Source organism: Rhea pennata, chromosome 12 (assembly GCF_028389875.1).
Source record: "Rhea pennata isolate bPtePen1 chromosome 12, bPtePen1.pri, whole genome shotgun sequence".
NCBI lineage: Eukaryota > Metazoa > Chordata > Aves > Rheiformes > Rheidae > Rhea > Rhea pennata.
This window is the reverse complement of record NC_084674.1, coordinates 10,992,172-11,007,163: the sequence shown is the minus strand read 5'-3', so window position 1 is coordinate 11,007,163 and position 14,992 is coordinate 10,992,172. Positions and strand designations below refer to the sequence as shown.

Genomic DNA, 14,992 nt, shown 5'->3' with positions numbered 1-14,992 from the left:
GGAGCTCTATGGTGGGGAGCGCCGGGGCCGCGTGGGGCGGGAGCCGGGTGCGGAGGCGGCGGTGTGGGGGGCCGGGCCGGGGCTGCGAGGCCCGGGGTGGGGCGGGGAGTGGGGTGAGGCAGGGGAGTGGGGGTAGGGGGGGCGGCGCTGGCTGTGGGGCCGGGGCACAGGGCCAGAGATGGCAGCCCGAGGGGACAGAGGGGCCGTGGGGCAGGGGCGGGTGTGGGGTGGCCGTGGGGAACCCCGGACGCGGCAGGAGAGGGGTTGGGGGCAGAGGTGGGGCGTGAGGGCCCCAGAGCAGCAGTGGGACGCCGAGCCAGGCTCCAGCACGTTCGTGGGGCAGGGGGACATGGCGCCTGGCCCTACTGCATCTGTGGGGCAGAGACATGCAATCTCTGAGCCCACTGCATCTGTGGGGCAGGGAGACGTGCTGCAAGGCTCTCCCATGCCCGTGGGGCAGGAGGACATGGTGCCTGGCCCTACTGCATCTGTGGGGTGGGGAGACGTGGCGCGAGGCTCTTGCAGGCCTGTGGGGCAGGAGGACATGGTGCCTGACCCTACTGCATCTGTGGGGCGGGGAGACGTGGCGCGAGGCTCTCCCAGGCCTGTGGGGCAGGAGGACGTGGCACCCGCTCTGACCGCGTCCCCGGGGCAGGGCCGCGGCGGCGGCGTGGGGCCGGCGGCAGCGGCGGGCGCCCATGGAGCTGCGGGCCGCCCCGCGCGCCCGCCCGGCGCCGTGGCGCTCGCTGCCCTGCCCGCGGGCCGAGCTGCGCCTGGAGCTGGTGCTGGCGAGCGGCCAGAGCTTCCGGTGAGCCGGGGCGGCCGCGGGGAGAGGGCCGGCTGCAGGGCCGGGCCTGGCGGCGGTGGGGCACGCGCCTCCCGTGGGGCTGCCCCCCCCCACCGTGGGGCTGCTGACGGGGCCGGGGCGCCCCGCAGGTGGCGGGAGAGCAGCCCTGGGTGCTGGACGGGCGTCCTGGCCGGGCGCGTGTGGACGCTGACGCAGGCCGGCGAGCGGCTGTGGTACACGGTGTACGGCGACGAGGAGGAGGAGGAGGAGGAGGAAGCTGAGGATGGGCATCCCGCGGCGCCGGCACCCAAGCGGCGCCGCCGGCAGCGGTCGCCCCCCGCCTCGGGGCGCAGCCCGGAGCACCCGGGCGCCGAGGACGGCGCCGCTGAGCCCCCGGGGCCGCCTGGCGCCGAGACGGATGGGATCCTCCGCGACTACTTCCAGCTGGACGTGGGGCTGCCTGCGCTCTACCGGGCCTGGGGGGCGGCCGACCCCCACTTCCAGAGGGTGGCCGCCGACTTCCCAGGTGGGGCGGCCCCCGCGCCAGCGGCAGGTGCTGCTCGCGCCCCGCCGGCGCGTCCCCGGAGGAGCGCGGGGCGCGGGGCGCTGCCGGCCCCCTCCCACCGCGGCCCGTTCCTCCGGCAGGGGTGCGGGTGCTGCGGCAGGACCCCGTCGAGTGTCTCCTGTCCTTCATCTGCACCTCCAACAACCACATCTCCCGCATCACGGCCATGATCGAGCGCCTCTGCCGGGCCTTCGGCCGCCGCCTCTGCTGCCTGGACTCGCAGCCCTTCCACGCCTTCCCTGCGCCGGAGGCGCTCGCAGGTACGCGCAGCCCCACGGGGCCGCCCGCGCGCACGCGCCCCACGCACCCCACGCGCCCCCCCCGCTGTCCCCTTGCAGGACCCGAGGCTGAGGCCCGCCTGAGGGCCCTGGGCTTTGGGTACCGGGCGAAGTTCGTGAGCCAGAGCGCGCGGGCCATCGCGGAGGAGCTCGGCGCCGAGGGGCTGCGCCGGCTGCGCGCCGTGCCCTACGCCGAGGCGCGGAAGGTGCTGCGCTCCCTGCCCGGCGTGGGCGCCAAGGTGAGCTGGGGCGAGCGGTGCCGGGGCCGCCGGGCGGGGGTGAGGGGACGGCGGGGGGGGGGGGGCTCACGGCACTGCGCGCCCGCAGGTGGCCGACTGCGTGTGCCTGATGGCCCTGGACAAGGCGGAGGCGGTGCCCGTGGACACGCACGTGTGGCAGATCGCCCGGCAGCGCTACGGCGCGGCGCTGCGCGCCAGGAGCCTGACCGCGCGGGTGCACGACGAGATCGGTGCGTGCGGGGCGGGGGCTGCCGCGCCCGGCTCTGCCTCCCTCCTCCGCGCCGGCGCCCGTGGCAGAGCTTTCCCGGGGGGCATCCCGGAGCCGGGGCGGGGGCCAATTCCCCCCCCCGCCCAACGCCTCACTTGCTCTCGCTGTCTGCAGGCAACTTCTTCCGTGGGCTGTGGGGCCCGTACGCCGGCTGGGCGCAGGCGGTGAGTACCCCCCCCCCGCCCGGCGCCGGCACCCCCCGCCCCGGCGGCCGTGCCCGCCCCGACGCCTTCGCCCCGCTCACAGGTTCTGTTCTGCGCCGACCTCCGCAGAGGCCGGGAGCCAGCGAGCGGCGGGGGCCGGCCCGAGGGGGGCCCCTCCTAGGGGCGCCTCGGCCGGGGCGGGGGGAGCACGGGGAACGCGCCACGGGCGCCCAGGCGGCTGCAGGCGAAGGGAGTCACCGCAGCGGCACCCGGCGTGGAGCCGGCGCTCCGGCCAGCCTCCCCGCCGGGCGGAGCAAAGCCCAGCGGCTTCTGCCTCTTTCCTTTATTACAAGCAATAAAATAGAAACATCCGTTTGGAAAATTCTTCCTGATCATGCCGAGGGAGGGAGTGCTGGGACGGTGCTGGGGCAGAGGCGGCTCGGACAGATGGACAGAGCCGGACGGAGGGAGGGAGCCAGGCTGGAGGCCCGAGCCGGCAGGGCGGCGGGGCAGAGGCTCGCCCCGGGGTGGGGGCAGCCGCCCTGGCACGGAGCCCTGCTGGGGCTGAGCACCCCCCCCCCCGGCGCGCCTGGCCCGGGCTGCGGGAAGGGCCGAGCAGGACACCCTGCGCCGGGCCTGGGGGCGCAGAGGAAGGGCACCCTCCTCCTCCTCCGGCACTGCCGGCCCTGCTGGTGGGGGGCCCTGCCGTGGCCACCTCTGCCCTTGCCCCAGGGGCAGCACTCGGCCCCCAGCCCGGCCCCCTCCCCAGCCACGCGCGCCCCGGCCCCGCTCCCGGAGCTCGGGCAGTGCCGAGGCGTGCGAGGACGCAGCAGCGCGGCGGCGGGGACGCGCTCAGTCCGGAGGGAAGCGGTGAGACCTGCTCGCTGGCGAGCGCTCGCAGTCTGAACCTGGCGGGAGAGAGGATGGGCTCAGAGCCCGGAGCCGGGCCGGAGCCCCCGCCGGGCCGGGGATGCGGCAGGTCCCGGCTCACCGTTGCTGGTGCCGACCCCCAGCTGGTCGCTGCGGCAGGGGCTGGTGGGAGTCGTCTGCCCTGGCCCTTCCTGGCTGGTTCCCAGCTGCAGCTTCCTCATGTGCCTCACCACGGCCGTGGCGTTGAAGGCTTGCTGCAGGCACCGAGCGTGTCCGTCAGGCGCCGCCGGGGCCCCGTGCGGCACCCCGCCGTGCCGGCCCCACGCCAGGGCACCCGCGCTCACCTTCCACTTGCTCTTGGCGAAGTTCTTCTTGATCTGCTCGCTCACCGACTGGTGGATGTTCTTGTCCAGCGCCGTGTCCCCAGCGATCCTGGGGCGGCAGAGGGGTTGGCGGGCAGCGGAGCCCCGCGGCAGAGCCGGAACGGGGCCCCGGGGCGAGCCGGGGAGGCGATGGGGAGCGGGAGGCAGCTTCCCCCCCACCCTTACCAGGGGTGCTGCAGGGCCTGCTCACACGTGAAGCGCTTGCTGGGGTCCTTCTCCATCAGGTGCTTGATAAAATCTTTGGCTGGGACGAAGCGCGGCGCAGCCGTGAGCGCCGCCGGCTGGGGCACGGCTGCCCCCGCGGGGGCCAGGGCCCGCCGCTGTGCGCGAGCTCAGCTGCGCCGTGTCCCGCGGAGCCGGGCTGCGCTCCAGAGACCCCCCCCCCCCGTCCTGGCACACGGCCGAGCGGCCACGGCTCACCTGAGTCGGAGATGTCGTCCCAGTAGGGCGAGTCGAACTCGTACTCGGCCCGCAGGATCTGCTCGAAGAGCTTGGCGTCGTTCTCGTCGTAGAAAGGGGGGTAACCGCAGAGCCTGGGTGGAGAGCAGGGAGGGTGACCGCGGGCGGCGCGCGGCGGGGGGACCCGCGGCCGGCACGGGGCGGGGAGAGCGGCGGGGCCGGGGTAAGTGCCGCCCCAGGAGTACGTACAGGATGTAGGCGATGACGCCGATGGACCAGCAATCCACCGCCTTGCTGTAGGGCTTCTGCGCCAGCACCTCGGGGGCTGGGGGACCCGGCACAAGCGAGGGGGCAAATCACCACCTGCACCCCAACCCTCCCCACCCTGGGGAGCCCCAGGCAAAGCTGGGGGGGGGGGGCTGGCCCCTCCCCGGCACCCGCTCCCCTCCTCGCACCCCCCCCTCCAGTCTCACCCACGTAGCCGGGGGTCCCGCAGGCCGTGGCCATGACGCTGCCGCAGCCTTCGATCTTGGACAGCCCGAAGTCGCTGATCATGATCTTGGAGTCCTCGTCCAGGCTGTAATAGAGCAGGTTCTCGGGCTGCGGGGAGGAGGCGTCAGCGTGGGCGGCGGCGGCGGCCGGGGGGGGCCCCGCGGGGCACCGCCGTGGCCCCCCCCCCCCGGCCGCCGCTCACCTTCAGGTCGCGGTGCACGATGCCCATGTCGTGCAGGTACTTGACGGCGTCGAGGATCTGCCGGATCAGGGCGCTGGCGTCCCGCTCGGTGTAGAAGCCCTTCTCCACGATGCGGTCGAAGAGCTCGCCGCCCGAGACGCTGCGGGGCCGGGCAGCGGCGCGGTGAGCGCCCGCCGCCCCCGGCACGCGCGCCGGCCCCCCGGCCCCGGCCCCACCGCCGCTCACAGCTGCATGATGAGGTAGAGGTGGCTGCCGCTCTCGTAGATGTCGTCCAGGGCCACGATGTTGGGGTGCTTGATCCTGCGGGCAGAGGCGGCGGGGTGAGCGGGGCCGGGCGGCCGGCGCCGCGGAGCAGCCGGGCCAGGGCCGGCGCGTGGCTCGGGCTATTTTCGGAGGCGCTGATAAGGCCCAGCTGCAGGCACCGGCGGGGGGGGGGGGGGGGCCGGGCCGGCGCCAGCAGCCCCGCGGCAACCCCGAGCGTGCCGGCACGGCGGCCCCTACTTGTGCAGGACAGCAATCTCGTTCTCGATGCTCGTCTCCTTGCCCTCCAGCGCCTTCTTGGCGATGCACTTGATGGCCACCAGCTTCTGGGTCGTCTTCTCCTCCGCCAGCACCACCTCGGAGAAGGCCCCGCTGGCGCGGGAGCGGCGGGGTGAGCGGGCCGGGGGGCTGCCGGCCAGCCGGCGGGAGCCACGCGCCGCACCGCTGCTATCGCCATGGCAACGGGCAGAAAGTCCGGCTATTTATAGGAGGAAGGCGAGCGGGAGCCGCCCGCCGGGCCGAGGACGCGGGGCCGGGGTGTGCCAGTCGGGATGCTCCGGTGCAGCCGCGGGGGGCGTTCGGGGCAGCCCGGATCACGAGGGCTCCGAGCGGCGCGGCGCGGCGTGGGGCGGCATGCTCGCCACCCCGGCCCCTAAGCTGTTCTGTAATTAACCCGTTAATCCCGCCTAAGAGCCTTACAGCACCGCGGCAGGCTCGGGCAGCGCCGCGCGCTCCCCCGCACACGCGCCGCCGCCGCCGGCCGTCGTGGGGCGGCCGCCCGGCCCCCGGCCTGGGCACGGCGCTGCCGGCCCGCACGCGTGCTCGCCGCGTCCCAGGCCGGCGGCCGTGGTGCGCCCCCCGGCCCCTCGCGGGCCGGCCCGTGGCGGCCCTGCCTCGGGCCAATATTTGCCCCGGGACGTGCCCGCGGCGGCTGCCACCTGCCGGGGTGGCGCCCGGCAGAAGCGGGCGGGCGGACGGCAGGGCCGGAGCCCAGGATGCCGCGGCGGCCGTGGGGGGCCGCGTGCGACTCACGTGCCCAGGACCTCGCGGAAGTCGTAGATGCGCCGGATGTCCTCGGTCCTCTTCTTCCAGCCGGGCCGCTCCTGCCCCAGCGGCATGGTGCCCCACGGGGCCGGGCTGGGCCGGGCCGCCCGCTGCCCTGGTGCCTGCGCGGCCACAGCGATGGGCCGGGCCTGGCGCAGCGAGGGGACGGGGCGTCAGGGCGCGGCGGGACGGGGCTCGGGGCCCACGGCGCCCCGGGGACCCCGCGCCGCCCCCCGCGCCGCACCGAGCGCCGGGGCGTCGCGGCGGGGCTGGCGGGGCGCGCGGGAGGGATGGGGGCACCGTGCCGCCCGCCCGGCTGGGCTCTCGCCCGGCGCCGGCTGGGACGGCGAGAGGCGAGGCGCAGCCACAGGTGTCACGCGTGGGGCTGCCCACGGCGGCGCCCGCGAGCGGGCTCGGCGCTTCCCCGCGTGGCTCCCGCCCCCCCGCGGGCCCGGCGGCACCCCCGGCGCCCCCCGCGGGCCCGGCCGCCCGCCCGGCCGCCCGCCCTTACCGACGGCGCTGCGGCGGCCCCGGCCCCGGCCCCGCGCCCAGCAGCGGCGGCGGCTCCTCCCGGCGCGGCGCCGCCGGCCACCCCTGACGTCACGGGGGGGCGGAGCCGCGCGGCCCCCCACAGCCAATGGTCGGCCGCGGGCCGGGCGGCGGCACGCGTGTCCGCGCAGGGGAAGTGGTGGAGTCTCGCGTGGGGAGCCCACGCGTGTCCAGGGCGCGCAGGCGGCGCGGGCCCAGTGGGCTGTGTCTCCTTCGTGGGTGACACCCACGCGTGACCATGTCGGGAGCGGGTCCGTTCGTGGGGCACTGCCCACGGCGGGCGGGCAGGGGAGTTTACCCCCCACTTCACCCTGGGGCACAGCCCAGGCACCCCTGTGCCCCCCCACCGTGTGGAGCCTGCCCCCCCCCCCGGGCCCCCAGCCCCCCCGGGCCCCGCACTGCGCGGCGGGAGGCCCCGGGCGCCGCGGGCGCCTCCTGCTCCGCGCCGGGGCCCGGCTGCGGGCGCAGCGGCGCACGGGCCGCCCCCGCCCCCGGCAGGCTCCCCCGCGGGGCCGCTCCGCGCTCCGCACCCGCGTTCCCGGTGCCAGCACACCATCACCTCCCCGCGGCTCTCTTTATTGGCAGCCAGGCAGCCCAAGCGCCGCGCACACGGCGAGCCCGAGCGCAGCGGGCTGCCGCCACCCCCGGGTGCTCCCACCGCAGGCAGGCCCCTTCCCTCTCCACCCCACCCCACGGCCACCCTCGTGTGCGGCAGCGCCGTCCCCCCGCCCCCCGGAGGCCGCCAGCTCCCCCATCCCCACCGCAGGCGGAGGAGCGCCGCTGCAGCTCCTCCTCGCAGGCCGCCGGCGCCGGGATCCCTCCCCCAGCAGCAGCGCCGAGCCCTGGAGAGGGGAGGGATGCCGGGGCCGTGGGATCCGCACCGCAGTGGCCACCGCATCCGCCCCGCGGGCCCCCCTCGCGGCGCGGCTGATGTCAGGCTCCGAGAATAACAGCAGGAGCGCAGCAGGGGCCGGGGGGCGGAAGCGGCCGAGGCAGCGGTTTCCCGGGAAGGCCGCGCACGGCTGCGCAGCTCTGCGCCCAGGGACCGAGGCCGGCCTGCCCCATCCTCAAAAGGGCAGCGAGCGGCCCGAGCACCCCGGGGTCCGAGCCAGAGCTGCGGGAGCAGCCGGGCCAGAGGGTCAGCCGCCCCGGGGCGCAGCGGGACATGACGGAGCAGCAGCGGGGACCTGCCTCCCGGGACAGGAAGCGAGGGACACAGCGCAGGCCCCGTTTTTTCTGCGGGGCGTCACACCGCCAAGCGGATGGCCCAGGCAGAGCGCGGCCATGCCGAGAGCCCGCCCGCGGCAGGGGCACGGCCACCACGGCGGGCCCGTGGGCAGGGCCCTCCTCGTCCCCACGCTCCCCTGGCCTGGCCGCTGGGGCAGCTCAGCTACAGTCAGCAAAACAGGGGGGCGCGAGCAACTTGCAGCCCAGTCCGCAGCTCCCCGCTAACCGTCCAGCAGCTTGAGGATGCTCTCGCGCTCCTTCAGGGTCTTCCACGCCTGGTCCTTCTCCTTCTTGGTGGGGGTGCGCTTCTTCTGCCGCGCAGCCATGATCTTGCGGAAGGCATCCATCACCTCGTTGTCGGCCATGCGGACGCGCTGCCGCAGCTCCTGGCGGTGCAGCTCCTCCTTGGCCAGCCTGGGGGGACACAGGCATCAGGCCCTGCCCGCCGGCCCTGCGCCCTCGCCCTCCTCTGCCAGACTCACCGCAGCAGCTCGTGCTTCTTGGCGCGGTTGTGTGCGCTGAGCGCCTTGAGCTCGGCCTGCCTCTTGCGCAGCTCAGCCAGGACTTCATCCTCCGAGTCCTCGGCGGGACGGTCTTCCGACTCCAGCAGGCCCTGGGCAACGAGCTCCTCCTTGATCCGCCCCTCCAGCGACTTGGTGTGGGGGACGCTGCGAGAGCGGAGAGCAGGTGCTGTGCATGCCCCGGCCAGCAGCCGCGGCAGCCCGGATGCACGCGGGCTTGGCCTCCTCCCCAGGGCGCAGGGTGGAGGCGGCGGGTGCTCCCGGGCCGGGTCCTGCTCGCGGCTGTGGTACGGCGGGAAGAGGCTGCGCTGCGTTTTGCCCCGACCTACTCTGCTACACTTACTCAAGGGTCAGGTTTGTCTTTGCTGCCTCCCAACACCCGTGAAAGACACGGAAACGCCAGGCACGCTCAGATACCCAGCGGGCAACGCAGAGCTTTGGGGCCACCCCAGCTGCTCACCTGAAGGGCTTGTTCTGGCTGCGGGGGGAGGTGCCAGCGCCGTCAGCTCCCGAGTCCTTGCCAGCGATTTCGGGGATGGGGGAATCCTCAACAGGGGAGATGATGTTCTCCTGGCAACCAGAGGGCAAGAGAAGGTCCGTTTACCAAGCTGCAGTGACACTGCCCCACAGAGCCGTAACACAGCCCTGAGCCCTCTCACCTCCACGAGGGCCTGCAGGAGTCGCTGCGTCAAGGGCCCGAAGGGGCACCCGTCCTCCGGCTGCTCGTGCTGGGCCTCCGACTTCTTCAGCAGGGCGTCGACATCTGGGAGGAAGCAGGGAAAACGGTGAGCAGCAGCAGAGAAGAGGCCCAGCCTGGCGCCTCTGCGGGACCCCAGCAGAAGGCGAAATATACTCCTCTCTGCAGACACCGCTCCGCTCCCGCGATCCCTACAGCCCGCACCTCCCTGCGGCTGCGCCCGAGTTGTGCCCTCCCCGGGCAGCAGGGCAGAAAGGGTGGGATCCCCAGCGCGGCACGGCCGGGGCCCGGGGCCTTGGCTGTGCTCGGTGTCGGTGCCTTGCAGCCCCCTCCAGGCCCTTCGCGCCGGGCAGATGCACGGACAGAGGCACCTTTAGTGTCCAGCTCGGTCAGCGGTCCCAGGATACCCTTCTTCTTGTCAGCAGCGGCCGCTGCCCGGGCTCCGTCCTTCTGCTCCTCCAGCAGGTCCTCCTGGGCCCAGCGCTGCGAGTAATGCTTCCCCAGAGGCGGGATCTGCAACCGCGGGAGGGACGAGCGAGAACAGCGGTCAGCGCAGCGGCCCAGGGCCCTTCTCCGCACCGGGGCCGAGGCAGCAGGAGGCAGGTCCTGCCATGCTGCACCCCACCGCAGCGACGCTGAAGAGCCCGTGGCCGTAGCACGGCCTTATATCCAAGGAGCCAGCCCCACGCAGCTCCCAGGGCAGAGCCAGGCCAGCACCCCGCCACCCTACTGCCAGGGCTGTTCTCCCGCTTTCCCAAGGCCCGGGCCCTCCCCTCCTCTCCCACGGTGCCCGTGCGGAGCCCATCGCAGACCTCGGTGCCTTCAGGGGCGCCTCTGGAGGTGGCAGGGCCACCCGTAAGCCCCAGGGCTGGGCCCTTCTGCAGCCACCCTGCCCCTTCCGCCACGGGCCGGCACAGAGTGCCAACCACAAGCCGCCCTCTCACAGGAAGGGCCACCACAGCGCTGCAAGTGAAACTTAAGCCCCTGCTATGGGAGGACTCAGCTGTCCCCGCCGTGTGAGCAGCACAGGCCTGTCACACACGCAGTACTCAGCACCGACCGGCAGGACACAGCCTGCTCAGGGCACTGGTACCACAGCGTCGCCAAGAACGCCAGCACCGGCCGCAGCGTATCGGGTCAGGCCAGGGGCCCTCACTACTGTCCCTGTCTCCCGGTTAACTCTCTTAAAAGCAGCTGACAACAAAAGCAACTGTCTGCTGCCACTTCTCTTCCCCAGAGCACATAAAATCATCACGCTCAACACCCTGGAACAAGCAGAGCCCTGCGCCTGGCACAGGTGAAAGGGGGTTTGGGTCTCTCTGGTAGGGGTGCAGAAAGGTCCCCTGTGCTCAAGGATGAAAACACCAACAGGAACAGCATAAATCTTGTGGGTCTGGGCTGTACTGCAGCAGGAACAGAGACTACAGCCAGGCACTGCCTCCAAGGACAGGACAGGAAAGGGCACTGCAACGACCTCAGCGCTGCTCCAGGAGAGAGGCAGCAGGCCACAACCTCATGGCCAAGCCAAGACACTGTCCCACAGGAGCCAGAAGAGAAAAACGTGCAGATAAACTCCTGCCTTCGCAGGAAAAAGTTATCACCATCCTCACGTGGGGAGTGTTCACTGTAGGGCACAAGACTGCACTGACAGGAGACTGGCCCGGGATTAGAGAACAGAGAGGAAGAGGCTAGGAGACTGGGGGGTTTGGATTTTTCACCTTGTAATGCTCAGCCTCGTCCTCAGGCGGCTTGAGCAGCTCCTCCAGCACTCTGACTTCCTCATTGGTGAGGTCAGCGCAGTACGGCTCCACCGAGGCCCAGAACCTGCGAAGACGGAGCAGAGAGACAGTAAGGGGAGGCGGTGGAGGCACAGCATAGGCCGCTGCACAGGCTGACCCACAAGGCCCCTTCCCTCGGGTCCAAGCCAGCCCTCTCACCAGGCCCCACAAAGAAGGAAAGCGATGATTCAAATGTTTCCCAAATCCCTGTGCACCTGTTTGGAGCATCATTTTTAGGAATCCGTGGCACATCAATGGGATCATCTGGGAACTCATATTCCTGGATCTTGGGCTGCAGGTTCTTAGATTTGGGTCGCCCAGGGCCAGGCCCTGTCCCATGGCCCCCTTTGCCCTCCAACTTCTGCTTTTTGGGCTTCCCATGTTTGACAGAGGTGCCCACATCATGGTCCTTCAGCTTCAGGAACCGCCGGTCACCCTTCTTGTCTTGCCAGTCTGTCAGGATCTAGAAGAGAGCAACACCGCATCGCACCACGCGCAGGGCCGCCGGCAGCACCGTGCGGGGACGGACGCGCCGCCCACACCGACGGCAGCCCCCCAGGTGGCCGCAGCCCCTCGGTGCGAAGGAGGAGGACAGGGAGCAGGCGGCAGGCCCCAGCGCCACGGGCCCGCACCTGTGTCTCGGCCTCCAGGACGCGGAGGCGGCGGCTGGCAGAGGACAGCAGCGTCTCCAGCTCCAGCTGCAGCGTGTCCAGCTCCTCGATGCCGATGCCGTCGTCCTCGGAGCGGGCCAGCACGGCCGTGTACCGCGGGCACACCTTCACGTGGTCCACCGACTTGAAGTCGTGGAATTGCAGCGGGCAGTCCTTCAGCTCGCTCATGGCGGCGGGCACCGGCAGCGCACCGGGGGGCGAGCCAGGGGCACCGGGGCTCTGCAGGGCACCGCGGGGGGGCTGAAAGGCACCACGGGGAGGGGAATTGGGGCGCTGAGGGGAACCGGGGGGGGGGAAGGGGGAATTATTGGGGCGCTGAGGGGAACCGGGGGGGGGAATTATTGGGGCGCTGAGGGGAACCGGGGGGGGGGGAATAGGGCGCTGAGGGGAACCGGGGGGGAACCGGGACACAGAGGGGAACCGGGGGGGGGGGGGGGAACCGGGACACAGAGGGGAACCGGGACACAGAGGGGAACCGGGGGTCTGGGGGGAGCCGGGGCGGAACGGGGCTGGGCCGGGGGCAGGCCCCGGGGGGGGCCGCGGGGGGTCCCGGGGCCGCCCGGAAGGCGCTGGCAGGGCAGCGCGTGCCGCGGCCGGGCGGGCGGCGGCGGCGGCGGCGGCGGCGGCGGCGGCGGCGGCGGCGGCGGCGCCGCGGGGCGGGGGCGGGGGCGGGCGGCGGGCGGCGGCGCCGCGGGGGCCGGGCCTAGGCCGCTCGCCCCCTTCCGGCCCCCGTAGGTCCCCGCCGCGCCAGTCCCGCCCCGCGCTCCCCATTGGCCAAGCCGCGCCCAGCGCCCGCCGCCCATTGGCCCAACCCGCATTCTTTCTGTCTTCCCTAATATGGATGCAGTGACAGGACTGTGCCAACGCGGCGGGGCGGCGGGGGGGGGTGAGCGGGCCTCCGCCCCCGCCGCGGGCCGCCGCCCTCTCGCTCCGCCGGCCCCGCCGTTAATTTGTCCCATGCGGCTCATCGGAGCCGTCCCGATGCGGCCGCTGCTCTCAGCGCGTGGCGGGAGCCTCCCCCGACCCCCCTCCCGCCTTAGTGGGAGCTCCCGGCCATCCCGGAAGAGAGGAGCCGCCGGGCGCCGCCACTTCCGCTTCCCGGGACCGGAGCGGAGCCGCCACCATGGTAGGGTGGCGGCGGCGGGGGCCCGGGCCCCGAGGAGGGGGCTGGCGAGGCGTGGACTGGGCGCGCCGGCGGGTGGCGGGCCCGGGCCGGGGGGGCGGCGGGGGCCGGGCCGGGGGGCCGCGGGGGCGGGGGCGGGCCGCGCCGCGCCGCTCACGCCCTGTCCCCGCAGACCGCCACGCTGCGCCCGTACCTGAACGCGGTGCGCGCCACGCTGCAGGCTGCCCTGTGCCTGGAGAACTTCTCCTCGCAGGTCGTGGAGCGCCACAACAAGCCCGAGGTGGAAGTCAGGTAGGGCCGGGGCAGCTGCGCTCCGCTCCGCTCGGGCCCTCCGCCCTGCCTGCCCCGGGGAGTGGGGGGGGGGGGGGAGAAGGGGGCAGCTGCCCCCGAGCTGCTGCTCTGCCTCTGCTGGACTCCGGGGCCAGCGTGTCCCTGGGGAGCCCTCGCGCTGCGGCACTGCCAGCACGGCTTTAGTGCACGGGGAGAATGGTCTCTGCTCTGGTTTTGTTGCCCTAAGCCTATCTGAGACTTGTGCTCATATACCAGTATGGGTAAGCTCTTGCTGGGGTCTTCACATCAGAAAGTAATCCTGTCTAGTCGCTGTTTCCTTTGCTTAGCATGTCTGTGCCCAACATGAGGGGATTGTGCACTATATATTGGGTGTGCACATATGGATGCTGCTAGAGGGGAGGGGAAGTCTGCCTTCGTGATGCACTCATCCAGGAGGTGGAAAGTGTCATGTAGGCGCATGAAAATAAAACTCCGAGGGTCTGCGCTGGCTGTGATTCCTGCATCTCCTTGCTCGTTTACCCTGTGTGCCCAGCAAATATTCCCTTGTTAGTTTGTCCTGAACTTCTCTTGTATCTGCAGGAGCAGCAAAGAGCTGCTGCTGCAGCCAGTGATCATCAGCAGGAATGAGAAAGAGAAAGTTCTTATTGAGGGATCCATTAACTCCGTTCGAGTCAGCATTGCAGTGAAACAGGTGAGCTGGTGGGAGGAGAGGGAACAGGCTGGTTGGCTGTGCGTTGCTTGGAGGAAGCCTCACTTCTGCTTTCTCTCCACAGGCTGATGAGATTGAGAAGATCTTGTGCCATAAATTCATGCGTTTTATGATGATGCGGGCTGAGAACTTCTTCATTCTGCGCAGGAAGCCCGTGGAGGTGAGGTGACCTGGGGAGCTGCAGAGCAGCATCCTGCTGCGCTTTTGGTATTGCCAAGAACAGAGGGTCTCCAGAGCAGAATGAGGATGTGAAGCCATGAGACTGGTGTGCTAACTGCTTGTGCCACTTCTCTCTTCCCCAGGGCTACGACATCAGCTTTTTGATCACAAACTTCCACACAGAGCAGATGTACAAGCACAAGCTTGTCGACTTTGTGATCCATTTCATGGAGGAGATCGACAAGGAGATCAGTGAGATGAAGCTGTCTGTCAACGCCAGGGCTCGCATTGTGGCAGAGGAGTTCCTCAAGAACGTGAGGCTCTAAAGCGGGAGGCGACGGTTCCCACATCTCTGGAGCGGGGTAGAGCTCAAGCCTGCCTTGACTCCAGCAGGCAGACGCCTGGCCCCAGGCTGTCCCCATTTGTGGGGCAGGTGGCAGCAGCCCCTTGGGAAGGTGCCCTCTGAGGCAGGGGAACCGTTTGGGGAGCTGGATGGGGAAACCAGGAAGAGCTAGTACCCGCTTTGCTCCTTCCTCAGTGAGAGAGGAGCGCAGTGCCAGATGCCAGCCTTGTGCGGCCGCCCGCATGCTGGCACCCTGCTAGAGCCCAAGCAGCAGCTGCGGGACGCGGACGGCCGAGATGAGGTGTGCAGTCCCCAGGGCAGGGAGCGGCAGGGAGGTGAGCACGGAGCCCCACAATTTGGGCCGTGCTTAGTGGCAATTATTGTTAGTCTCCGTGTCCCCGTTAAGCAGCTAGACGTGACTCGAGGCTGCCTTGGCGCAGCGCGGATCCCGGGCTGGGCGCGGGACGGAAGGGCGAGCGCTTGAGGAGCAGGCAGTCAGCAGCCTTTGCCTTCCCTTCTTGCCTCGCAGTTTTGAGCCGTGGTGCTGGGCTCCCTGCTTCTCCCGCGTTCCTGCGCCGCTGCCCCGCGAGGCCGGCCGCAGCCCGGCCTCGCCGCCCGCGGAAGAGAGGAGCCGCCAGATGCCACGGAGCCGTCCGCGGGGCGCGCGGCGCCGTCCCAGGGACGGGCGCGAGGATTCGGTGTCCTGAAGCAAACCGTGCTTGTTAAGACTGTGTCAACTCCTCGGTCTCTGTCCTTTTTTTTTTTTTTTTCCCCCTCCATTTCCCCCCACCCTTTTTTTTAAACAATTCCTCCTTTGCTGTAACTCGGCTGCTCGATTCCTTGTGCTTGGCGGGGGCGGGGCCTGGCGGCGCGGGGGCGGGGCAGGGGGCGGGGCCTGGCGGCGCCGCCATGGCAACGCCAAACAGCGGGGGCGGCCCCAACGGTGCGGGCGGGCCGGGGGGCGGCGGGCGGGGTGGGGGGTGCGCGGTACGA

General features: G+C 71.7%; 4 protein-coding genes across 6 annotated transcripts; 2 read left to right on the top strand and 2 right to left on the bottom strand.

The window, feature by feature from the left end:
- The first annotated feature begins 288 nt into the window (after positions 1-288).
- On the top strand, positions 289-2,662 carry OGG1 (8-oxoguanine DNA glycosylase). Of its 3 annotated transcripts, XM_062585341.1 has the most exons (7): positions 289-808; positions 937-1,313; positions 1,433-1,612; positions 1,691-1,869; positions 1,958-2,099; positions 2,252-2,301; positions 2,384-2,541. In XM_062585341.1, exons 1-7 carry the CDS (start codon positions 699-701, stop codon positions 2,459-2,461), a joined length of 1,116 nt encoding a protein of 371 aa, XP_062441325.1. In that variant the 5' UTR covers positions 289-698; the 3' UTR covers positions 2,462-2,541. The 3 variants fall into 3 exon arrangements, with proteins under 3 accessions (XP_062441325.1, XP_062441324.1, XP_062441326.1); XM_062585340.1 differs by lacking the exon at positions 1,958-2,099 and having other exon boundaries at positions 2,384-2,662; XM_062585342.1 differs by lacking the exon at positions 1,958-2,099 and having other exon boundaries at positions 2,410-2,541.
- CAMK1 (calcium/calmodulin dependent protein kinase I) lies at positions 2,609-6,080 on the bottom strand. Its single transcript, XM_062585343.1, has 11 exons — positions 5,920-6,080; positions 5,128-5,259; positions 4,852-4,926; positions 4,627-4,765; positions 4,406-4,532; positions 4,182-4,257; positions 3,954-4,066; positions 3,699-3,777; positions 3,495-3,582; positions 3,272-3,404; positions 2,609-3,188 (listed from the first exon to the last, which is right to left on the bottom strand). Exons 1-11 carry the CDS (start codon positions 6,003-6,005, stop codon positions 3,133-3,135), a joined length of 1,104 nt encoding a protein of 367 aa, XP_062441327.1. The 5' UTR covers positions 6,006-6,080; the 3' UTR covers positions 2,609-3,132.
- Positions 6,081-7,210: 1,130 nt separating this feature from the next.
- TADA3 (transcriptional adaptor 3) lies at positions 7,211-11,694 on the bottom strand. The gene is made up of 8 exons (XM_062585339.1): positions 11,336-11,694; positions 10,919-11,166; positions 10,644-10,749; positions 9,297-9,438; positions 8,888-8,991; positions 8,689-8,798; positions 8,190-8,375; positions 7,211-8,121 (listed from the first exon to the last, which is right to left on the bottom strand). Exons 1-8 carry the CDS (start codon positions 11,540-11,542, stop codon positions 7,929-7,931), a joined length of 1,296 nt encoding a protein of 431 aa, XP_062441323.1. The 5' UTR covers positions 11,543-11,694; the 3' UTR covers positions 7,211-7,928.
- A 593-nt stretch (positions 11,695-12,287) lies between these two features.
- Positions 12,288-14,822, top strand: ARPC4 (actin related protein 2/3 complex subunit 4). The gene is made up of 6 exons (XM_062585350.1): positions 12,288-12,500; positions 12,670-12,788; positions 13,368-13,479; positions 13,562-13,657; positions 13,800-13,970; positions 14,529-14,822. Exons 1-6 carry the CDS (start codon positions 12,498-12,500, stop codon positions 14,532-14,534), a joined length of 507 nt encoding a protein of 168 aa, XP_062441334.1. The 5' UTR covers positions 12,288-12,497; the 3' UTR covers positions 14,535-14,822.
- Positions 14,823-14,992: the final 170 nt, after the last annotated feature.